At 40.3% G+C, this 26,208-nt stretch overlaps 2 protein-coding genes across 6 annotated transcripts in view; one reads left to right on the forward strand and one right to left on the reverse strand.

Annotated features, from left to right (window-relative positions):
- Positions 1 to 5,577: 5,577 nt before the first annotated feature.
- On the reverse strand, positions 5,578 to 21,133 carry MBLAC2 (metallo-beta-lactamase domain containing 2). Its single transcript, XM_065937047.1, has 2 exons — positions 20,217 to 21,133; positions 5,578 to 8,937 (listed from the first exon to the last, which is right to left on the reverse strand). The coding sequence occupies exons 1-2, from the start codon at positions 20,668 to 20,670 to the stop codon at positions 8,552 to 8,554; spliced, it is 840 nt and encodes a 279-aa protein (XP_065793119.1). The 5' UTR covers positions 20,671 to 21,133; the 3' UTR covers positions 5,578 to 8,551.
- Positions 21,134 to 21,352: 219 nt separating this feature from the next.
- Positions 21,353 to 26,208, forward strand: part of POLR3G (RNA polymerase III subunit G) — a 47,253-nt gene continuing 42,397 nt past the window's right edge. For all 5 annotated transcript variants that reach the window (XM_065938215.1, XM_065938806.1, XM_065939622.1 and 2 more), the window contains exon 1: positions 21,353 to 21,481. The gene's annotated coding sequence lies outside the window, so the exon portion shown is untranslated. The remainder of the gene's footprint in view (positions 21,482 to 26,208) is intronic.

A 26,208-nucleotide genomic window follows, 5' to 3' on the forward strand; every position in this document is an offset into this window, starting at 1 on the left:
TATAAATTTGTGGAAATCCCTCGTTCTTGAAGTCTCCAAAATATTGGAATATTCCTGGATTGCCAAGAAGGAAAGTTTCCTTACCACTTGTCAGTGTGGAACTGTCTTGGCCCCTTTAACCTCTGTAGCAAAAATACCGTAGATTAGGTGGCTTATAGATAACAGAAATTTATTGGTTACAGTTCTGAAGACTGGGAAGCAGAAGATAAAGGCTGATTCCATTTCTGGTGAAGGTCTGCTTCCTTATTCATAGATGGTTACCTTTCCGTTGTTTCCTTACATGGCAGGGGGCAAGGGAACCCTCTGAAACCTCTTTTACGTGGGCACTAGCTCCATTCATGCGGGCTGCTCATGGCCTAATCATCTCACGAAGCACCACCTCCCAATACCAGCACATTCGATTTTGACATCTGAATTTGGGGGGGGCACAATCATTCAGTATATATCAGTGACCCTGTAAGTCAGGGACAGGCCAGCTTTCCTGAAAGGACTCCATAGGCACCAACTTTCCATTTCTTTAATTTTGAGTTCTTTTGGTATTAATGTATATTAGGATGACATTAAATTTGTAAATAGCTAGTACAGATATCTTAATGATATGGAATCTTGCTTGTCAAAAACTAGGAAGGGTATGAAATTTTGCCCCATTCACAAGCTGACAAGTCAGTCTGTTACAGTTTTATGTATGCAGGCAGAAGATATGAAATTTCTGAATCAGAGACAAAAGATTTCATTACTGCAATGGCAGGAGCTACAATATTATAATATTCTTACACTGGTTCCCTAAGCACTAGTTGTAAAGAGAGCCAGGTAACATCTGCATACACAGTGAATTGTTCCACAGGAAAGAAACTGTTAGTTTAGGGATCCAAAGTGTTTATACTGGCCAGTAAGAAAACCTTCCTTTTGCTGTAGAGGAGATATCATGTCATTTTTCAAAGCTGTTTGCTATATAAACACCATTGAAAAATTTGTCTATCTGGTTTTGATAGCAGGGTGATGCTGGCCTTGTAGGTTGAGTTCAGAAGTGTTTCTTTCTCTGCACTTTCTTGAGACTTTCTTGCACTTTCATTTGAGAAGGAAAAATGTTCACTTTTCTCTGAATGTGTGGTAGAATTCACCTGTTAAGACATCTGGTTCTGGATTTTTGTTTGGGGGGGGGTTTGTTACTGATTTAATTTCATTACCGGTAGTGGGTCTGTTCTTATTTTCTGTTTCTTCCTGGTTCAGTGTGGGGAGATTGTACATTCTTCTAGGTTTTTCATTTTGTTACTGTATAGCTGTTCATAGCTATCTCTCATGATCCTTTATGTTTCTATACTACCCTTAGAACTTCTCTTTCTTCATTTCTGATTTTATTGATTTGGGCCCTCTCTCTTTTCTTCTGGATGAGTCTGACTAAAGATTTGTCAATTTTGTTTACCTTTTCAAAAAACTAGATCTTTGTTCGATCTTTCCTATTTTTTTAGTCTTTATTTCATTTATTTCTGCTGTGTCCTTTATGATGTATTTCCATCTAATAACTTTGAATTTGTTTATTCTCCTCTTTTAGTTCCTTTAGGTATAATGTGAGGTCATTTGAGATTATTCCTGTTTTCTAAGGTAGGTTTGCATGACTTTAAACTTCCCTCTTGGAACTGCTTTTTCATTTGTATCCAGGTATTGTTTGATTTCCTCAGGAATCCATTGGTTGTTTAGTAGCATATTATTTAGCCTCCACAGTGTGGTGTTTTTTTTTTTCCCACAGTTTCTTTTTCTTATAGCTGATTTCTAGTCTCACAGAATTGTGGTTGGAAAAGGGTGCTTGATATTTAAATTTTCTTAAATTTACTCTGACTTGTTTTGTGGGCCTGGCAGATGATCTATCCTGGAGCATGCTCCACAAGCACTTGAAAAGAACCTGTGCTGCTGCCTTTGGATGGAATGTTCTATATCATCTACTAGGTTCTTCTTGCCAACACGTGTGTCATCATGCTAGAATGAGTTCCCCAAAGTGGCTGCAGTCAGTATCTCCAATGTGATCTCCAATTGCCTCCTACCTCTCCAGGAGGCTCTCCAAGATCAGCATGTAGGTCTGAGCCAGGATCCTTTTCAAATGACTGCTTCTGCTCTGGGTCCTGAAGCATGTGAGATCTTGTATGCCCTCTCTAGGAGCAGGGTCTATTTCCCACAGCCCTCTGGGTCTCCCAAAAGTGAGCCATCCTGACCTTCAAAGCCAAACATTCTGAGGGCTGATCTTCCTGATGCAAGAGTCCTGGGCTGAGGAGTCCATTATAGGGCTCAGACTCCTTATTCTTTATTCTGCAATTGTAATTATTTTCCTGTTATAGAATTGCCCACTGGTGGGCAGAGGTATTAATTATATCACATATCTGCCCCTCTTACCTGTCTCACTGTGGCTCCTTCTTTACATATTTAGTTGCAGAAGATCATTTATGCTAGTCTACTAGTCCTTCTCATCAACAGTTGCTCTTTAGATAATCTAGTTGCAATTTTGGTGTGCCCATGGGAAGGGGGCACAGGGTCTAACTAATCTGACATGGCCATTCCCTGAAAACTCTTTTTTTTTAGCACTGAATAATATGCCATTGTCTAGATGTACCACAGTTTATCACCTACAGAAGGACATCTTGTTTGCTCCCAAGGTTTGGCAATTATGAATAAAGCTGCTATAAACATACATGTGCAGATTTTTTGTGGCCGTAAATCTTTAATTCAGTTGGGTAAATATGGCAGAGCACAATTCGATCGTTTAGCAAGAATATATCTTGTAAGAATGTGCCAACATTCTTCCAAAGTGGCTGTATCATTTTGTGTGTTCACCAGCAATGAATGAGTCCCTGTTGTTCCACATTCTCATCACCATCTGGTGTTGTCAGTATCCTGGATTTTGGCCACTCTAATAGGTCTGTAGTGATATCTTATTTTTGTCTACATTTCCCTGATGACATATGATATGGAGCATCTTTTCATATGCTTATTTACCATCTGTATATCTTCTTTGGTGAAGACCATATATTTTTTATGTTAATTTTATATGCTGCTACTTTGTTAAATTCTCTTCCTGCTTTAAGTGGGGTTTTTTTTTCCATTTATTTCCATTTATTCTTTTAGTTTTCCAGAACATGCTGGCTCTTGATGTATGTATTATATTTAACTTTAAGTAAAAGACTACAATTCCATGTGGGAAAGTGCTAAGGAAGGGAGACTCAGCAATTGTGCACTGCATTGCAGGGTAATCTCCCAGGAACCTTTCTTTGGGGATTCCAGATTCAGTATCATTAGGTCTTTTCTTTGGGGAGTCAAATTTTTAAGGCCTGAAAAATCTACTCTGGGAAAGTATAATCTTGATTGCCAGCATTCTTTAAGCTAGGTTAGAGAAGTCTGGGAATGTGAACTTTTAGTAAACAAACTTCACTGTATGCAGAGGTTTGCTAAATCCCTCTTTTTTTTTCAGTATAGGACCCTGACTTAACAATGTCTAGTTTATTTCAAGTAGAGACCCTATTTTATCCTCCTTACATAATAATCCTCTAGCCAGGAACAGATCCATTTTTCAGGATCTGAAAATTATGAAATTTGCAGACTTTGAAACAGAGAATAAAAAATAGCTTAGTTTTACAAATTAAACAAAAAAAAAATGGCCATTTGAACACATTTCTTGAGCCCTTCCCAGGGTCTTCGAAGGGACCCATACCACTCCTATACCATGAAGCTAAAGATTACTTAATTTCATGATAAATCTAAATTAGCCTCCAATCTTCCTTGTAGTGGGGGATAAGAAAGTGCTTAGTCATATAGAATTAGGGGGAATTCGATGGTCAAAGTCGCAAACTAAAATGGAAGCGAAAAGGTTTTCACCCATAGTCCTGGAGGCACCTGCTGCAATCAATTTCTGAGCCTTTTTAGAGGGAATGTAAATTTGTACAGCTACCATGGAGAACAGTATGCAGGTTCCTTAAAAAACTAAAACAGAACCACCACATGACCCAGCAATCCCACTACTGGGCATATACTCGGAGAAAACTATAATTAAAAAAGACACATGCACCCCAGTGTTCACTGCAGTACTATTTACAATAGCCAGGGCATGGAAACAACATAAATGTCTGCCAACAGAGCAACGTATAAAGATGATGTGATACCTACACACAATAGAATACCACTCAGCTATAAAAAGGAACAAAACTGGGTCATTTGTAGAGATGTGGATGCACCTAGAGACTGTCATTCTTTGTTAAAATGGTATGTATGCCCTCAAGCCTATCCACTCCTCTTTTTACTTATATACAAAGACCTCCATGTACATATAAAAATATCAACATCAAATAGAATTTGTATGCTTTGCTATTACTCTCTCTTGTATGGTTAATTCTCAGGCCCAGCCTCAGAATCTAAGAGGGTAGAGAGAAGGTCTTTCCTGCCATACATTAGTTTATCTTTTTCTTGTTGACTTGTAGGCATTTTTTATATTTGCCTTAAATTTTTTCCTGTTACACAAGTTAATATTTTAAAATTTCTCTTTTTAACTTTCATTATGACATCTGAGTTAATGACATTTGAAATTCTAATATAGTTTTATCTTGTGTTTCTATATAGAGAAGATCTTCCCTATTCTAATGGCTTCTAATTAAAATTTTCTTTCAATACACATATGATTCTGCTTTAGATGTTAAATCCATTTGGAATTTATTCTTATGATGATGAATTTATCTCTATGATTAACATTTTTATGATGACATTGATTTTTTTTCCCCACATCAACTGAAATATATATTTAATAGTCCATCTTTTATCCATTTATTTGAAAGGTCATATTTATGAACTAGTAAGGCTTCTATCTGCTTTGACCCAGCTGCTTCATTTCTTCTCGGGCTGACAGGGAGGCCTGGCATGCTGCGGTTCATGGGGTCACAAAGAGTCAGACACGCCTGAGCAACTGAACTGAACTGAATTGAATTGGTAATTCTCCTTTGCTATTCCTCAGTAGCATGTTGGACACCTTCAGACCTGGAGGACTCATCTTTTGGTGTCATATCTTTTTCACCTTTTATACAGTTCATGAGGTTCTCACAGCAAGTATACTGGAGTGGTCTGCCATTTCCTCCTCCAGTTGGTCACGTTTTGTCAGAACTCTCTGCTATGACCCATCCGTCTAGGGTGGCCCTTCACGGCATGGCTCACAGCTTCATCGAGTTACACAAGCCCCTTCATCATGACAAGGCAGCTGGGAAAGACTGAGGGTAAAAGGAGAAGAAGGCACCAGAGGATAAGATGGCTGGATGGCATCGTGGATGCAATGAACATGAACCTGGGCAAACTTTGGGAGATGGTGAAGGGCAGGGAGGCCTGGGGTGCTGCAGTCCATGGGTCACAAAGAGTCAGACACGACTGGGTGACTAAAGAACAACAAGGTTTATATAGGTATTATTCAGTTTCTACGTTCTAATATTCTTTCCCAGGGATTTGACATCTTCTTTATTTCAAGTTTTTCAAAATTGTGCTTCATACAGAAAATAACCTTGCAAGACATTAAATAGAAATTTGCTAACATTTATAAAAAATGCCAACCGCAGATTGAAATAAAATGTTCACTTTAATAGTTATCACACAAATGTTTAGTTACAGTTATCTGAAAATTATGAGAACAATTTGTGCATATCACATTCATGTTACTATCCATATAAGAACAACTACACACAATCATTTATTCAGCTACATCAGGATGACACACAAGGTTTTGTTTGCTCTAGACTTCTCAGTTAAAAGGAAACACCAAATAAGGAAACTGAATTTCCAAAAATTAAGTTATTAACAAAATAAATAATAAAAATTATTTCTAAATGTCTTATATTTTGACAACTTTGAATTATACTTACATACTATTATTTCTCCAAACCATAAATTACAACAAGGGTCACTGTCAGGGTGAAAATACATATTTTTAAAGCTTTTTTAAAATATGCTATTAAGCTTTAACATCACTTGATTTATTCTTGGCACATGTGGCATTTTGAAAAGTAAAAATACACTTTGCCAATTTTGCGTTATTGTGCAGGTATGAGAGAAGGAGCACAGTTTGGGAGGCAGAGAGACCTGTGTTCAGTCACCAGCTTTGTTTCCAAGTTGTGCTGTTAGGCTGGTCAATTACGTCTTGGCACTGGGGCCAGGATTAAATTAAATAATGCCTATTTTAAAATGCATAGCACGGGCACTAAATGAATGATACCTCGTTTCCCTAATTTACTCACGTTGAAGCAAAAGCAAAATATCACAGTCTTATGTTCTGGTACAATTTGAAAAATCTAGAAAAAAAAATGGGAAATTTAAAAATAAAATCAGTGTATTTTGAAAAATTGCACTTTCAAGAAATAAGGAAAGCCTTCATCAGGTTTAAATATTTCCCATAAAACTTAGTGCCTACTATACCCTGATGTAAAAAAAAAAAAAAAAGTCCTAAAATATGATAAAATGGTTAATGATTAAGGACTTTTGGTTTTCTTTTGTGCTATTGATATAAAAATAATGGCTATATTTAAGGCTCATTAAGTGATAGTTTGTAGTTGCCCTGAACCAAATCTGTAGTCTTGATGTTGTACTATTAAAACAGACCTACTGCCTTGAATGACTATCACAGAGAAATTCCCATGATATTCTTCATTTCAACAACCATGGCCTCCTTACTGATTTTAAGTAACAGATCATTTGGTGGTATGTGGCCATATAGGCCATAAGCCTGTCTGTCTTACGGATGATTCTTACACACATAATCACTTTTTCATGCTAAATGTTTGGTGCTTAGAAGATCTAAGGCTCCTGAAAACTAAATCATCACAAGGGAATAGCCTACTCTGGACAGCAACACTTCCATCCCTATTCTTAGCTCCAAAAGATGCAGAAACAACCCTATTCTTATTTTCTATCCTCACCAGCTAATAAATCATCTTTCCAAACCTGACTCAAAAACTTCTCCTCCAGGAAACTTTCCCTAACCAAACTTCACACTCCTCCATTTACGTCCCTGACACTCATGTGTAATTTGTGTAAACTTCAACTGCATATACTTCTACTCATGTTTTGTCTTCTACTTCCAGCTAGGATACAGTCTCTGACTTTGTAAGCTTCCACAGTGTTTAGCACAACGAATGCATGTATGTATGTGACTGTGTGTATGTATTGGGGTGTGTACGTGCGTGTGTGTTGAATGACTAAAAGACTAAGAACCTGAGTGGGGTGTAGGGTAGGAAAAGTTTCATAATTTTTCAGAAATCAAAATTGCTGGACCTTCCTAATACTAAAATTTCTGATTTCCAAAGCTATCTGAGTTTGGTTTTAGATATGTCAATAATAAAAAGGCAGTGAAAAAAATGTTTAAAAAAACCTTTATGAAATATTCCAAAAGGCTTTTTAATAAATTACTAAAAGCACCAAACCAAAACATCTTACTAAATAGTGGGATAATCTTTCCTTTAATTTTATAAATGGAAAGTTCTTTTCATTCAAGACAAAGAATACTGAACAGGAATAGGTGTTGTGAATCAGGATAAAAAAGGCAATTCATTCTAAGTCAGTATCTTACACACATTTTGCAATTAATCTGAAAAGCCTTCTGTGGTACATATGTATGCTTTGTTAAGAAAAAGAATGGTTTATTTTAGGATGTTGTCTGGTACTATAAAATAAGATACATATACTGAAGCTGCTATTTAACAAGGAAAATTTTGTTTATAATAGCTGCTACTATTAAAATAGGATATAATTTTAAAATTATTCTTAATGTGTATATTTTCAAATTTGCCTGACAGTGTCCTTTTGAAAAATCTGACAATTTGTAGTTAGATTACAAACATTTGAATTTCGTTTCTACAATTGAAAATATTACACTTACATAATAACAAACAACAATATATTGTAGCTCTTTTACTAAAGCACTCTGCAATTAATATTTAAAGCTTTTCAACAAAGTAAAATTCATTGTACTTTTTGTAAGTAAAATTACACAACACATAATGTACACTATAATTACATTAAGAACAAACAAAATGAAGCATAAAAATTCTGTACCATAACAATGGATTGTTTTAGCTGTCATTCTAAATGTTAGTTTATTTGTTATGAGTTTTTATCTTAAACCCAATAACCTTTATTTTCAAATAATATACTAAAAATATCAAGTCTGGAGCTTAAATGTAAATTCTCTTATGCTCTTTTTTCCTAGATCATCTAGGAAATAAAAGAAATGAGACACAGAGATAATTCTATTACTGCAAAATGCCTCCTTGCTTCCCCATATACCTCTATATCATTTCTAGGGCAAATGATACAGGACAATGGCAAATTACAACTTTGGCAAATTATAAGCTCATTTAAGTGGTTTCTTATTTGGAAAAAAGAAGAAAAAACACTAAGAAGTTCCTTTTTTGGCTTATTCATTCTCAATCTTTTTTTTCTCTAATATATAACAGTACTATAAAAGTACTTCTTAAAATGCTCACTGTTTAAACAACACAAAATGAACTGGAATAACTTATAGAATTAATCAAAGTAGATACTAGGGTGAGGTCCTAGAATTTGTTACACGTAGGGCTAAACTTGCAAGAGATCGCATGGCAAAAGTAGAGACTTTATGGCATATCCCAGCTTTTGAAATATAGTTAGAAGCCAATCGAAAAAGCCTTTCAGCACCAAAGGTGTTGAAGTGCCCAGGAAGTACTTTCTCTACCAGACCTCTGTCCACTAATTCTATCAGACGTTCACAGGTGCCAACATAGTCACTTATCCTGCTATATGGGAGCCAGTCAATCAGTGATCCATCGTACACGACGTCTCCACTGAAGAGAATCTTTCGGTCTTTGTCATGCAAGCAAATACTGCCCCTAGAATGACCAGGCATGTGCATAACAGTGAGCTGTCTGTCACCAAGGTTGATCACGTCCCCTAAAAATGAAAACAGAATTTACAGATAAACATGTTATATATTTGACTTCAATCACTTAAAGAACAGCAGAACACAACAGTTTCAAAGGTGTTGGGAAGATGATATTTATTTTACTTTTATTGTAAAAGCAGTCTAGTAATAAAAGATGATTTAAAATAAGTTGCCTACATTTCATTTCTGTTGTTTATCAGACCAGTGTTTGCCAAAGTAGACAGTGGAACACAATTTCTGCTGGCTGTGATAATACATTCAAGAAAAGATTCAGTGGTCAAATAATTTGGAAAACTCTTCCTTCAATGAAAAATAAGCAGCTTTCTTTTCTGCAAGATTTGCTGATGTACATTTAATACGTTAATGTACATTATGGATATACACAAGTGAGATATGGCTGTATAGTTTCACAAATTTATTTGACCAAAAAATTCATTTTCAGAATATCCATTATACTAATATCCTGGTGACACAATTCATGAATGATGCTCTGGTGAAGGGTGTGGTATTTTTCCCCTTTGTTTTATCACTCTGCAGAAATTAAGGTCTGAGGAATCAGTACAAATGGTGATGCTCTGGCTACTGCTATTGCGTTAACAAACTGTTCTTGGTCTCGGACCCTGGAACGTCAAGTCTTCTGTCAGAATCCACTAAACCGTCGCAGCCCAATTTACTAACCTACAAATAGGGTAAAATCTCAAACTTCTCCAGTTATTTGACAGTGGGGACGAAACTGAGCTATATGAATACAAAATTGCTCTTTCACTGGATTTAAATCAGTACAAACTTAGGTAAATCATAATAAATTAAAAGATTCATATTGTTATCTCTAGTGCAAGCATATACATATACAGAAAAAAATCAAAGAAATATAGCTAAAATTACTAGTGAAATTAAAATGGCACAATAATCAGGAATCATTAAATATAAAAGACAACGGAAGAAAAATAAAGGCATAAACAAGAGACAAAGAAAACAAATGACCAAAATGGCAGACCTAAAAACAACTGTGTCAGCAATTATATTAAATATGAAAGGGATAAACACTCTAATCAAAGGCAAAGATTGTCAGACTAGATTTAAAAAGCAAGATACGTAGTCAGTCTACAAGAGAGGAACTATAAAATCAAAGCCAAAAATAGGATGATAAGTCATACCTTATAAATATGAATGACAAGAACTAGAGTGGTTATATTGTCAGACAAAATGGCTTTTTATATAAAGAATATTACTAGAGAAAAGAGGTACATTTTATGAGGACAAAATTAGGTCAATACCTAATGAAAAAAAATTCTAAATGTATATATAAATGTATATGTACTTAAAATAGAGATTAAAAATTCATAAAATAAAAAAGAATTAAGAATGAACAGCTTAACAATTGAGCTTAGATATTTGAGTAGTTTGAATAATTCATAATATAAGCAAATAGAAAATCAGTATGGATACAGAAGACTTGAACAACACCATCAGCCAACTTGACCTAGCTGACATATATAAAATAATTCATGTCAAAAGAGCTAAGTACACATTCCTTTCAATTGTACACGAAAGAGAAGTTTTGTTATATCTGTACACTGAAAACTACAGAAACACTTTAAAGAAAAATTAAAGAGAATGTGAGCAAAAGGAGAAATATGTCATATCCATTGATTGGAAGACTCAAAACTGTTAAGATGGTAATTAAATTCAGTTTTTCCTATAGCTGCACTGTCTAATATGTACTTTCTGAGATAATACAAATGTTCTGTATCAACACTAGGCAATATGGTAGCCACTAGCTATACGTGGCTAATGGCATGAGAAATAAAGTTAGTGTAACGAAGAAACTAAATTTTTAATTTTAATCAATCTTAACTAATTTAAATTTGTATTAAATAGCTACATGTATTAGACAGCTACATTCAGAGAAGAACTATACAAAGAAGATCTTCATGACCCAGATAACCATGATGGTGTGATCACTCACCTGGAGCCAGACATCCTGGAATGCAAAGTCAAGTGGGCCTTAGGAAGCATCACTATGAACAAAGCTAGTGGAGGTGATGGAATTCTAGCCGAGCTATTTCAAATCCTAAAAGATGATGCTGTGAAACTGCTGCACTCAAAATGCCAGCAAATTTGGAAAACTCAGCAGTGGCCACAGGACTGGAAAAGATCAGTTTTCATTCCAATTCCAAAGAAAGGCAAGGCCAAAGAATGTTCAAACTACCACACAATTGCACTCATCTCACACACTAGCAAAATAATGCTCAATATTCTCCAAGCCAGGCTTCAACAGTATGTGAACTGTGAACTTCCAGATGTTCAAGCTGGAGTTAGAAAAGCCAGAGAAACCAGAGGTCAAATTGCCAACACTTATTGGATCACTGAAAAAGCAAGAGAGTTCCAGAAAAACATCTACTCCTGCTTTATTGACTATGTCAAACCCTTTGACTGTGCAGATCACAACAAACTGGAAAATTCTTCGAGAGATGGGAATACCAGACCACCTGACCTGCCTCCTGGGAAACCTGTATGCAGGTCAGGAAGCAACAGTTAGAACTGGGCATGAAACGACAGACTGGTTCCAAGTTGGGAGAGGAATACGTCAAGGCTGTATATTGTCACCCTGCTTATTTAACTCACATGCAGAGCACATCGTGCAGAAGGCCGGGTTGGATGAAGCACAAGCTGGAATGAAGAGTTCAGGGAGAAATATAAATAACCTAGATGCGCAGATGATACCACCCTTTTGGCAGAAAGCGAAGAACTAAAGAGCCTCCTGATGAAAATGAAAGAGAGAGTGAAAAACCTGGCTTAAAACTCAACATTCATGGGTACTCTTTTGCCCCCTTCTGATGCCTATGTCAGAAGCTTTCTCTATCTCATTTATATGTTAATAAACTTTATGACACACACACACACACACACACAAAAAAAACTCAACATTCAAAAAACTAAGATCATGGCATCTGGTCCCATCATTTCATGGCAAATAGATGGGGAAACAATAGAAACAGTGAGAGACTTTTATTTACTTGGGCTCCAAAATCACTGTAGATGGTGACTGCAGCCATGAAAACAAAAGACGCTTGCTCCTTGGAAGAAAAGCTATGACCAACCTAGACAGCACATTAAAAAGCAGAGACATTACTTTGCCAACAAAGGTCTGTTTAGTCAAAGCTATGGTTTTTCCAGTGGTCATGTATGAACGTGAGAGTTGGACTATAAAGAAAGCTGAGCGTCGAAGAATTGATGCTTTTGTACATGGTGTTGGAGAAGATTCTTGAGAGTTCCTTGGACTGCAAGGAGATCAAACCAGTCAATCCTGAAGGAAATTAGTCCTGAATATTCATTGGAAGGACTGATGTTGAAGCTGAAACTCCAATACTTTCGCCACCTGATGCAAAGAACTGACTCACTGGAAAAGACCCTGATGCTAGGAAAGATTGAAGGCGGGAGAAGGGGATGACAGAGGATGAGATGGTTGGATGGCATCACCGACTCAATGGACATGAGTTTCAGTAAGCTCTGGGAGTTGGTGATGGACAGGGAAGCCTGGCGTGCTGCAGTCCATGGTGTCGCAGAGTCGGACATGCTGAGCAACTGAACTGAATTGAACCTTTCACAACAGTAAAAAAAAAAAATAAACTCAAAATGGATCATAATCCTAAATGTGAGAGCTTCTTAAAGTAGAAAATCTTTGTGATTTTGGGCTAGTCATAGAGCTCTCAGAATAACACAAAAAGTATAAAACGTAAGGAAAAATGACTAACTGGACTTCATCCAAGTTAAAAACTTTTGTGCTTAAAGATACCATTAAGGACTTCCCTGGTTGTGCAATGGATAAGAATCTGCCTGACAAGGCAGGGGAGAGAAGTGTTAGTAGCTCAGTCTTGTCCAGCTTTTTGTGAATCCATGGACTGTAGCCTGCCAGCCTCCTCTGTCCATGGGATTCTCCAGGCAAGAATACTGGAGTGGGTGGCCTTTCCCTTCCCCAGGGAATCTTCTCAACCCAGGGATTGAACCTGGGTCTCCTGTATTGCAGGTGGATTGTCGACCATCTGAGTAATTCAATTCCTGGTCTGGGAAGATGCCACGGTTTGCAGAGCAACTAAGCCCATGCAGCACAAGTACTTCAGGGCCCGCTAGCCACAACAACTGGGCCGTGTGGCACAACTATGGAAGGCCATGCAGCCCAGAGCCACACACTGCAACTGCAGAAGCCTGCTTGTCTACACAGGCCTGTGCGCCACAACAAGTCGCCACAGTGAGAAGCCTCTGCACCACAAAGCGTGGGTGCAGAGTGGGTGCTACCATAAGAGTAGCCCCTGCTCATCACCAGCAGAGAAAGCTTGTGCACAGCAATGAAGGCCTGGTGCAACCAGAAAAATACAGGAAAAAATTTTGCTTACTTAAAAAAAAAAGAAAAATAGAAGAGGATACTATTAAGAAAATGAAAAGGCAGGACATACACTGGGAGTAAACACTTGCAAAATGTGTATCTGATAAAGGACTTGAATTAAGAATACATAAAGAACTCATAGAGCTCAATTAGAAGAAAACAAAATTTCAATTAAAAAAAAGATTTTGATAAGATCTTTTGACAAAGAAGATACCTGAATAGCAAATAAGAGCCTGAAAAGATGCTCAACATAATCAGTCATTAGGGAAATGCAAATTAAAACCTCAATGAAATACCACTACATACTCACTAGGATGCCTAAAATCAAAAGGACTGACAAAAGCAAGTGCTGACAGAGATGTGGAGAAACTGCAACTTATACACTGCACTTGGGAATGTAAAATGGCATAGCACTTTGGAAAACAGTCTGGCACCTTCTTAAACATTTAACATACATTTACCACGTGGGTGTGCACTGTATGCCACATTTACCATACAACCCAGAAATTCATTTCTGGCTATCTACCTAGGAAATAAAAGCAAGCATCAACATAAAAAATTACATGTAAACTTTCATGCTGCATTAGTCATAACAATTCCAAACTAGAAAGTTCAAATTTCCTTCAACAGGTGAACATCTAAAATGTGTTATATTGATAAATGAGTAGTTTCTCAGCAACAGAAAGGAATTATTATTAGATAAAACAACATGGATGAATCTCCAAAAACAGCATGCCAAATGAAAGAAGACACAAAAGATGGCACGTGATTATGTTTTGTGGAAAGTTTTCAGAAAAACAGAACTATAATGGCAGTCAGTGAGGCACAGGTCGGTGAAGCCTGGGTGGGAACAGGGGTTGCTCTGGTCTTGTCTCAAATCCCAGGAATTAATGATACAGTAAGATAGAATTAGGTGCTCAAATTGCCCCACATTCCAGTCATAAGGGGCCAGACTCCTTCACAGGATAATTGTTTCAGATTTAAGGTGCTTCTGGGGATCACAAACCACTGTCATTTCCGGTATGATTGATAAGTAAGGTAAAGGATATTATAGCTAAGTTGATTTAATAATAGAACTGTTGCAGACAGACTGTTTAATAGATGTACAGAAAGAAGAAGAATGAGGGAAGTTTGATGCTCAAAATGAAGCTGTAGAGAATTACCAATGGAGGGATAGAGTCTTATGGTTTTTGATATTCAAGGCCAGGTGATATTCAAAATACTTAGCAGTAGATAAGATATAAGCACCCACCTATCAAAATGGACACCAGCTGTAAACAATTGATAAGGCCACAGAGATTGAATATTATTAATATTAGGTCTGCCATTACCATATGGCTTTATAAATACCTCCCCTATGCTTATAATGCTAATACATATAATTTCATCAAGACCTCTCTTACAACAACCAACACTGTCTATGAAGTGTATAAATATCACATATAAATTTACATTATATATATATATATATATATACATATATCACATACTATCCTTCCAAGCCTTCACCCTAACCCAGTTGTCACCACATTCCAACCACACTAGACTTTTCTTGGCTTCTTAAATATCCTTTCCCATCTTGGCATTCCCCATTTTTAATTTTTATTTCACTTTTAATTAAAGAACTAAATTACATATTTCAAATAAAACATTTTGGAGGGCTTATATAAGAAAACATTCTTTGCCCCATTCTGGCTCTATCTCCAATCCTGCTCCCAGTAGGCAACCACTTTTAACAATTTTAGAAACTTCCTCTGGTAGCTGCCTCTACTAGATACGCTGTTTTTTGTTCAATCTCTCAGTTGTGTCCAACTCTTTGCGACCCCATGGACTGCAGCATGCCAGGCTTCCCTATCCTTCACTTTCTCCTGGTGTTTGCTCAAATTCATGTTTATTGAGTTGGTGATGCATCCAACCATCTCGTCCTCTCTCGTCCCCTTCTCCTCCTGCCTTCAATCTTTCCCAGGATCAGGGTCTTTTCCAGTGAGTCGGCTCTTCCCATCAGGTGATCAAAGTATTGGAGCCAAAGTATTATTTACAGATGACTACTAGGTATAATCATCTGTAAATAATGTTTATACCTCATACTCTACTGATTTCATTCATGTATTATTATTTCTTGGCATTTTAGATGTTATTCATTGGCTTCCACTATGAAACGAGGATTTTTTAGTAGCTCTTTTTATTCCTCTCTACCTACCAAAATCACGTATGTATACATTTCTCATCTTCCCACCCCCCAAAAGAATGATTCAGGTGCTTAGATCTGGAATCCTCTATGCCTGAGGTTCTACTGTTGTCATGTCATCCTTTGCCATCATCCTGATGCTTCCTGTCAACTTTGTTTTGAAACAGATCTCCTATATTCTGTATTCCATGTCTTCCTCTTGGTGTAAATAGGATAAAGATACATCTTAAAAAGTGAAGCTTCTCAGTCGTGTCCAACTCTTTGCAACTCCATGGACTGTAGGCCCCAGCTTCCTGCGTCCATGGGACTTTCCAGGCAATAATACTGGTGTGGGTTGCCATTTCCTTCTCCAGGGGATCTCCCCGACTCAGGCACTGAACTCGGGTCTCTTGCATTGCAGGCAGACTCTTTACTTCCTGAGCCACCAGGGACTCTAAGACATATTTTAGTAGCTTCCTAAGCAACAGCATGTGGGAAATAATTTTTTGAACGCTTGACTGATATTGAAATGGATGTCAGAATTCTAAGTTGGAAATTGGTTTTATTCAAATAAGTCACAGCTCTTCTTTTCTAGCTCTAAAGCCATTATGATTGGTATAGATGAACTTTTGTGTTTAAATTTGGAAGTCTGTAGACTCTTCTTTGATCCCAGCATTCTGAAATTTTCTAATAATGTGCCGTGGGTTGAACATGTTTTCATCTATGGGCTCTTTCAATCTGGAAATGTTCGTCCCTTAATCATGGGATATCTTCTTGTATTTTCTCTACTATTCTTTTTCTCTACTTTCTCTATTTGCTCTATCTGTGCTCTTAATATTCCAATATCAGATTTTTCACACTAGTTCTTTACTGGGTTTCTCCTAGTTTTTCATTTTGCCTATCTGCTCCTTTTGTACGTTTTCAACTTCATCTTACAGACCTTCCACTAAATAATTTCTGACATTTTAAATTCCAAGGCTTCTTTTAGGAGTGTGAATATGGTTCTGCCTGTTGCTTAGTTTTATGGCATCCTATTGTCTCTTAGATATCTTGAACGCAATAGCTTCTGTTATCCCCTAATGATATTAATGATTGTCCTCTCTTCTCAAGTCGCTTTATGTTTTTAGTATTTTACTTCATGTGAGAAGATTTTCTCAGATTTTTTTCATAATGCTTGATTGCCTGTTTAAGAATTGGAGGATAGTGAAAAAGCTGTTTGAAGCAAGGCATGGCACCTGGTGAGGCAGACTTCATTGTAGAAAGTTCAAGCCAAGAATTACCTAGGAATCAGTATCTTAATCTTTACCCCAGGGCTGGACGGATTTCCAGATAAGATTCTTCCAATTTCCTACCTGGAGGTATGTATGGAGGCTAAAGTCCTGGCTCTCTTTCTTCTGGGAAACTAGTAAAGAACATATATATTATCTATTATTTTTCTATATTTTTCTATACATTCACATACACTTATCCCTCCTATTTTCCACCTGAACCCTTGAGCTCATTAGTATTTAGCATCCCTCAATCAAGAAACCCTTTTGCTTCATTCTCCCCAGAGAACCAACTAACTCTGGGGAAAGGAGCATTCACTTAGGGAGAAGAATTCCAGAGTTCTAACAGCTTCTTAAGTGGCTTTCCATCAATTCTACTTATTTTAGTTTCTTCCTTTTGCCCCTGCTAAGGTACTGGCTACTGCTAATTCTTGAGCCTGTTAATCTCCTGCAGAACAAAGTGGACTGGCTCTCAATTTTCTATTGCTGGCATATGATAAAACTGCTAACTCAGTCATCAGAAGGATTGGCAAGATCCTCTGGAGAAGGAAATGGCAACCTGCTCCAGTATTCCTGCCTGGGAAGTTCCATAGACACAGGAGCCTGGCGGGCTACAGTCCATGGGGTCGCAAAGAGTTGGACATGAATTTGCAACTAAACAACAACAACAATGCAAAACAGAACCTCCATCAATGTGGATTTATACATAAAACAGACAAACCACGGTCCATTTGCTGCAATCTTAGTGACATTTTGGGAAGGAGTCAAATTAAAAGTGTTCGTTCAACCTGCTGCCTTTCTGGAATCTATTTTTTGTTTTTAATTTCCCCAAATGATCTAAATTTACCTAAGACAACTGTTGTAATATCTTGATGACTCTGGGAAAATCGTTTAAACATGTATAACAGGAACCAAAATGCCTGCCTGTTGTGAAAAATAGACAGAATGATGTGTGTCCATTCAAGAAGAACGTGCTGTATCTAGGGTTTATTGCCGTCTTCTTATAGGAAGATAGTTTCACTATTAGTAGGGTGAGTAGCTTTTTTCATCAAAAATGATGCAGTGGATGATGACCTCACCTTGTCCTCCTCATCCCTCATACACAAGTCAGTTGCTGGGTTAGTGATACAGGGTACAGACTTATGCTTCTCCATGACAGGTGGTCACCAATACACTAAATGAAATGTAGTAAGCTAAGGAATTCAGCCTCCTTACTTTCTAACTGAAACAATGAAAGCTATGCTGTTAGGTATGTGCTGTTCACATGTGTGTGTAACTGTATATCATTTTTTTTTGTATATGAATTTTTATGTAAATATTTTATATCTCCTTCCAGGCACCTGGATTATGATAATATTGTTAGCAAGCCACACCATTCAGAAGAGACAGGAAATTAACAATCCTGAGAAAAGAGGATATTGGATTCTACTTGAGAGGGTGAGACATCCAGCTCCTAATGAAAAACAACTTTTAACACAGTAGTATCACCTTCCAAGTGTTTAGTAAATATTAAGCTCTCTTTTCACACTTTCAAAGGCTTAAAGCACCACATAGGTAGGTTGCAGGTCCCCTGCAACTCCAAAAGCCTATAATTCTAGTACTGACTGGAATTTAAGAAATCTGATTTCTAGTCCAGGCGCTTTCCCTAACAGGCGATGTGATTTCAGGCACAATATTCATGCCTGTGTGGACTCTTCATCTATAAAAAAATATTTCTTAGCACTCTTTCATCATTGATTTCCTGACAGAGGATCCAAAGTAAATAAATCAAAAGTCATTTATTCTTTTAAACAACTTAAACATATTTTAAATACTGATGAAAAACTTTTCTTTTTTGGTTGGGGGGGGGTCTGAGTTAAATTAGTCTGAATACCCATAAATTACAAGGAAATCCTACTTCTAAAAGCATTAATTTCATCAAGAAATATAGTAATTAAAAGCACATTTAGTGTAAACTTAAATTTAGTTTTCTTTCACCTCAAAGTGTCAGGTAATATAAGGCTCCCATCTAAACCACTTTTTTTAATCTTCAGATTTAAAATTTTAATGAATAGGTTTTTTAAAGTGGTGTGTAAGGTACAGAAACTTGTTAGTTTTTTATCCGCCAAGTGATCAAGACCTCATCTGTAAGAGAAACTCATTTTCATAAAGTACTTCATTATTTGTTATACCGGTCGGTCATAAAGTGAGCCTTATTGTACTGTAGCAACTGGATTTTTTTTTGTCTCAGAACAGTTCAATAAATTAAATTGGCAAATAAGAGTTTCAAGATAGAAAAGCAAGGGGGTTTCATATCCTATTCAGAATTACCATAAAAACAAATTTTGGGGGTAGGATTAATGTGTGATCTACAAGCTTTGATCTATTGTGCCTGGGTTGGAATCCTAGCTTTTGTCTCTATCTTGCTCTGTGGCCCCTAGGCAAGCCATTTAATTGAAGCCATTTAAGGAGCCTCACTTCAAACGTGTTGGGAGGATAAAATGGTATCAACAGTAGCATTCTAAAAAGAACAAAGAAATTAATACACAAATATCACTGCTGTGACCAACTGGCTCAATCGTTTAAGTGCCTGTGTGGGGGGTTGGAAGGGTTAGAACCCTACACTATTTCATTCCATTAATTTCTTTCTGAATCCCATTCTGTTTTTCGCAGAGCCAAAGAGGCCCAAGGTTACCTATGCATTAGTCCACATACTTCACCATTATGGGTACAGCCTCCTTATTAGTCTATCTCAGGCCTGGCTTTCAGCCAGAACAGAGAGCTGTCATAACGTTAAGACTCAGGCACATTCTACTTCCTATGTTCACTATCAAGCTTTTTCTCTTGTGAGGCAGCATCAGGAGCAGAAACCTATCTGGAAGCTAAAGATGCGTGAGCAGATTAGAATCACCGCTCCCTAATGGCTTTCTAAGCCTACAGGTGGGTACTGTCCATTCCGAGCCGATGGAGTCAGCAGTTCTCAAAAAGCTCTGAGCCAACGGCACGCATTCTCCCCACGAAGCGTCATTCCTTAGAAGTCTTTTCGCTAGAAAAGTGCCTGCAAATGACGGACATGTCTGAGGGGGGAAGAATGGGAACCCTAGGGACAAGTCTCTGGTGGTGGTACTGCACGCCGTGGGCCTTCAAGAGGAACTGACTAGGGGGTGGGGCTGGCTTTCAGTCGAGTACGCGGCATCGGTACCCGGTGTCAGAGCTGGCCTCCGGTAGGAAAGGTTGCGATGGCCTTCCAGCGACTCGATGGTGGAGTGAGTGGGCTATTTGGCCCCGGGGGGGGGGGGGGGGAGGAAGAAACTGAAACAAGTGTTTATGCGGTGTGACAAAACAAACCAACCCCCCACTCCACCCCCTCAACCTCACAGCCGAGCAGGTCTGCAACAAGCATCCCTCGGAACCGTCTCTTCCCCAATCCCTTCCCTTAAATGAGAGAGCGAGCGCCCGAGAAGGCGGGGTGGGGGTGCGCATTACCGTCCTGCAGGACGAGGGTGGGCTGCACCGCCTGCACTCGGAACTGCCTGGCCCTCCAGCCGGGGCTCGGCGCCCGCACCACCTCGCTGTCGGACAGCCAGGTCACGGTCTCGAAGTTGTCCCCGCGGGCCAGCGCCTCGGCCTCGGCGTGGTGCACCGCCACCCGGTCGAACTGATAGAGGCCGCCCGAGTGGTCGAAATGCACGTGGGTAGCCACGGCTAGCAGCGGCCGGCAAGCCGCGTCGTCTCTGGCCGCGCGGTCCCGCAGGAGGCCGGAGGAGTACAGGTACTCGGGGAGGCTGCGCAGCCCCAGGCCGGTGTCTATCACCACGTCCTGCTCGGAGCCCCGCACCAGCCAGATGTTGGCGCGGTTGCCAGACTCGTAGAAGCGTTCCTGAATCCAGAAGATGCCGTCGCCCAGGGACTTGTGGGCGTACCACTCGAGCGCCGACATGCTGCGCGGGGTATGGCGGCCCAAGCCGAGCGGGAGTTTGTAGGCGCGCGCGCGTGTATGTGCCTTCCCGCGGGCGGGCTGCGGCGGTGTGGAGCCGTCTGCCCGCAGCCGGGGACGAGGCGCAGAGCCGGGAGGGGGCGGGCGGGGGATGCGGCTGCGGTGTGTGTGTGTGTGCGCGCGCGCTAGGCGAGGAGGAAGGACTCGGGGAGAGGCGCTGCCTCTAGAGCGTCCGCCCGCACCCTCACGCCGGGTCCGCGGAGAACAGACGCCGCTCTCCCCGCGCCGGGGCGCCGGAATAGTCGCAGCCGTGACTGGCTGCAACACCAGGAACGTTAACGCACGGGCCAGTGCAGTAGTCGGGAGATCCAGAAAGTGACACGCTTCCTAACCTCAAGGGGGTCGGACCGCAGAGGCCTTAGAGCGACGGTGGGGGTGGGAAAAAGCCAGGCCGCCCGCCCACCGCGCGCCCCGACGCGCATTTCCAGCCGGCGCGGAAAGAGTCGGGCCAAGGCTCGGGCGTGGGCAGGGGGGCCCCGGGGGGCGGGGGCGCCGGGGGCGGGGCTGGCCGACTACGGCGCCTGCCGAGGGCTAAAAAAGCTCTGGGCCCGGAGGGCGGGGCCTAGCTCGGGAGTGGGCGGGGATAACTGGTTGGGATCCGAACGCAGCTCAGAGGCCGCGTGGAGGGAGGAGCGCGCCTTCTCCTGAGGTGGAACCGGCCCTGGAGCGCCGGAACCTTCGGTCTGCACCCCTTGGTTGCCGGCCGGCACTTACGGCTGTACGCTTTCCCCGAGCCTGGAGACTTAGCGAACAGGTAACTGAGGAGGCAGTCGAGGGCGTGGGAGGAGTTGGGGGTGTGAGTGGGGGGGTAGTTAAAGGGGCACGTGGAGAAGGTGGGAGGAAGTCAACCCTCTGGGTTGAGGGTTGTTGGAAGATAGCTTTTAACTCCCCTTCTCCTAATCCCTTCACACTTTTAAAAAATCGTAGTTTCCACAGTTTACCTAGTCTATACTTCTTAGGACTGTTTGCGGCGAGTTAGAAGGGAATTGATGCTCTTACTGATGGTCAGTTTCAATGCCGACGGTATGATGGGCTCAAACGCGAGTCAGTGCCGCAGGCTTGCAGCTAAGGAAGGATATTCAGTACGTTTTCTTAACTGTTAGCACTTTATCCTGTGTCTCAGGGAGGGATGTTGTTGATAAGGTTTTTCTTCTCTTCTAAAAGAATTATATATTCGTTACCCTGCCTTCCCTTGTTTTTGTTGAGTTTGTCCGCTCTTGGAAGAGACCAGAGAAAGTTGGTAGAGATAGACTAAACTAAAGAGAGGTGGAAGCAGCCGCACCTTGAGAAGACAGGAGAAGTGGATAAAGACATGGGTGTGGCCCCACCAGCCGCAGAGATCACCCCCACTAATAACACCAGGTTCCTCCTGTCCCCATCCCTCATCTTCCCGCTGTTGAAACACCCATTTAGGCTTCAGAAATTCCTTTGAGAACTTGTAAACCTCCCTGCTCAGCCAGGAAAAATTATGAAGACTCATGAGACAGCCTTATGAAAGATAATTATGAAAACACTTACTGTGGCAGCCTCTAATAAGCCTTCATAGAGGGAGAGGTGTATTCTCCTCCCCTACAGTTAAGTCTTGGGTGAGGATGTAGCCTTTCTGAATATTTGCTTAACCTAGTTAGAATTTATCCAGACATTCAGTTCTGCAAACTAAGTGATGTGTAAAAATACAGAAATTTTTTTTTTAAAGATCACAATCTGGGTTCTCAAGGAATTTGAAGGAAGATAATATTTGCACACAAATGTTGGCAATATAAAGCAAATGAGATGTTTCCCCAGAGGAAGTTAAAAACTAGGTTCTATGACAATATGCATGGAAGGAACTGTTTAGGAGTAGCAATTTGAGCTGGCCTTAAAAGACCACTGTTGGTTAGCACGATCTCAGCAGGGACGTACAGACCTCTCTATGATTTTCTTTTTCCTCTAGTCAAAGGGAGGTGAATTGGAGGGATATCCTTACCTGGCTATGAGCTCAGCAATAATTCTCCCAATTTTTATTGGACTTTTGCCAGGCTCTGGTTAGTAATAGGACAGGAAAAGGTGAATGAGTCTTCAAAGAGGCCCTTCACACTTACAGATCCTCTGCTTGTACACTTTCCTCTATATATCCTTTCCTAGTTCTCAGCATGGCTTTTTCCTTCTCTGTGTCAGGTTTGTGTTCAAATATTACAAGATACTGGAGAACTTCTTTATCCAGTCTTTCTATACTAGCACCCATGTTTCCTGCTTTTTTTTTTTTTTTCAAAGCACTGATCACTACCTGACACTTTCTATAAAGTACATTTTTCCCCCATTTCCCATAATAGACTGTGAGCACTATGAAAGCAGGGATTTTGTTTTGTTCACTATTCAAATTATGTAGAAGATGGTCTGACACAGAGGGTACTTAGTTAATACTTGAAGAGTGGATAATTGAAGAAATTACTGAGGAGACAGACAAGAACTGACAATTACAACATGATTTTTAAAAGGGCAATAAAAGCAGTGTGCATGCTATGTCATTTCAGTCATAACCAACTATGTGACCCTATGGACCACAGACTCTATGGACATAGGCTCCTCTGTCCATGGGATTCTCCAGGCAAGAATACTAGAGTGGGTTGCCATGCCCTCCTCCAGGGGATCTTCCCAGCCCAGGGATTGAACCCACATCTCTTACGTCTCCCTCATTGGCAGGCAGGTTCTTTGCCACTAGCAGCACCTGGGAAGCCCCCAAAGCGGTATAGTACTTGGGAAACAAGAAAGAGATAGGTCTGCCCCCACTTAGGGTGGAGGAAATGGTAGAAGAGAAGTAGTATTTGCATGGTATTTTCAGTGATGATGGGGCTTGGTCAGGTGGGCGTGGCATTCCAAGCAGAAGGAGCGCAACATGCGACAGCTGGAATAGCAGAATTGGGAGTGGTTAGAGCTGGGGTGGGAGAAGGCAATGGCACCCCACTCCAGTACTCTTGCCTGGAAAATCCCATGGACAGAGGAGCCTGGTAGGCTGCAGTCCATGGGGTCACGAAGAGTCGGACATGACTGAGCGACTTCACTTTCACTTTTCACTTTTATGCATTGGTGAAGGAAATGGCAACCCACTCCAGTGTTCTTGCCTGGAGAATCCCAAGGATGGGGTCGCACAGAGTTGGACACGACTGAAGTGACTCAGCAGCAGTAGCAGAGCTGGGGTGGGAGGGTGGTACAGTATGCAAGAGGTGGAAAGTTAGACCCCAAAGCTCTGTTAGTTAAGAGGGGTGATACATTGAGGTTTGTGTTCAAGAAAGATGACTGGAGAATGGGTTGAAAGGATGAGTCTAGCCTTTAGAGGGGCTTCCCAGGTGGATAAGTGGTAAAAAAAATCTGCCTGCCAATGCAGAGAGACGTGGCTTCAATCCCTGGGCCAGGAAGATCCCCTGGAGGAGGAAATGGTAACCCACTCCAGTATTCTTGCCTAGGAAATTCCATGGACAGAGGCACCTGGAGGGCTACAGTCCATGGGGTTGTGAAGAGTCAGACATGACTAAGCGATTGAGTATGCATAGGCGGCCATGAGAAGTTTACTTGTTCTGTATTAGAGATCCAGTCAAGAGATGGTGAAGCCCTGAACCAAGGCAGAAGTAAAGAAAGGCAAACTTGTAAGAAGGGACACAGAGCTGATTGTCTTCTATGGTTAGATGAGGGGATCAAGGGAGATGGAGACAAGGTCAGCATGACTATTAGTTTCTAATTAGGGTAATTTAGGTGTCATTCATCAGGAAAGATACTGTGACCTGGCTTTCAGTGCCTCTCCTAGCTTCCATGTCTGCTTGTATCTGTTTGTGTATTATTCACCTAAGTAATATGTGCAGGAAACTTAACCTTGTGAGACGTGAAGGACAGCACAGTTAAGCCACAATTATCACTCACAAAATGTTAGGGTGAGGAGGAGCTTCAGAGATCCTGCCGCAAGGTTGTTTCTGTTATTAATTAACATAGGCTTTCGCAGGTCAGCTCCTGGGTGCTTGAACTGCACCCATGAAGCTCTCTCAGAACAATTTTGAATACGAATTTTCAGGAGGCATGCCAAAAAGGAAGGGTAGTACATCTGATTTTACGTCTTTCAATCCAATCTATTTTGCCTTCACTATTTCAGTTCATTGTAAAGATGTTGCTGGGATTTGAAAGGTCTTCAGCTAACCTCGAAGTGTGCTACAGGCAGCCTAATGTAAATATAAGGACAATGGAAAGATAACCTGAACTTTTAACCCAGTCCTGACTTTGTTAGGAATTAGCTCTGTCTTTAAGCACCCCATTGACCTTTCAGTGCCTCACTTTCCTATATAATGGGAAGTTCAGTCTGAAGCCATGGTTCTTAATTTCCATTACACATTGGAGTCTCCTGGGATGCTTTAAAAAGTCCTACTGCCTAAATCCTACCTCTGCAGATTCTGATTTCATTGTTCTGGGGTGGTGTTTGAGGGTTTTTCTTTTTCTTTATGTTGTTGTTTGTTTAAATGTCCTGATGATTCCAGTGTACAGTCAGGTCCCAAACCACTTCCAGAAGATAACAAACAAAAATAAAAATTCTTAATAGTGGGCTGAATAAGTTGTATTTCTGTGGGTTAATTAGTTACCATTAGTTCAGTTCACTGGCTTAGTCGTGTCTGATTCTTTTGCAACCCTGTGGACTGCAGCACACCATGCTTCCCTGTCCTTTACCAACTCCTGGAGTTTGCTCAAACTCATGTCCATTGAGTCGGTGATGTCATCCAACCATCTCATCCTTTGTCGTCACCTTCTCCTGCCTTCCATCTTTCCCAGCATCAGGGTCTTTTCTAGTAAGTCATTTCTTCGCATCAGGTGGCCAAAGTATTGGAGTTTCAGCTTCAGTATCAGTCCTTCCAATGAATATTCAGGGCTGATTTCCTATAGGATTGGCTGGTTTGATCCTTCCAATCCAAGGGACTCTCAAGAGTCTTCTCCAACACCACAGTTCAAAAGCATCAATTCTTTGGCGCTCAGCTTTCTTTATAGTCCAACTCTCATATCCATACATGACTTCTGGAAAAACCCTTGCCTTGACTAGATGGACCTTTGTTGGCAAAGTAATGTCTCTGTTTTTTAATATGCTGTCTAGGTTTGTAATAGCTTTTCTTTCAAGGAACAAGCATTTTTTAATTGCATGGCTGCATTCACCATCTGCAGTGAGTTTGGAGCCCAAAAAAAATAAAGTCTGCCACTGTTTCTCCATCTATTTGCTATGAAGTGATGGGACCAGATGTCATGATCTTATTTTTCTGAATGTTGAGTTTTAAGCCAACTTTTTGACTCTCCTCTTTCACTTTCATCAAGAGGCTCTTTAGTTCTTCACTTTTTGCCATAAGTGTGGTGTCATCTGCATATCTGAGGTTATTGATATTTCTCCCAGCAGTCTCAATTCCAGCTTGTGCTTCCTCCAGCCCAACGTTTCTGATGATGCACACTGCACATAAGTTAAATAAGCAGAGTGACAAT

The sequence above is a fragment of the Muntiacus reevesi genome, chromosome 1 (assembly GCF_963930625.1).
Source record: "Muntiacus reevesi chromosome 1, mMunRee1.1, whole genome shotgun sequence".
Lineage (NCBI taxonomy): Eukaryota > Metazoa > Chordata > Mammalia > Artiodactyla > Cervidae > Muntiacus > Muntiacus reevesi.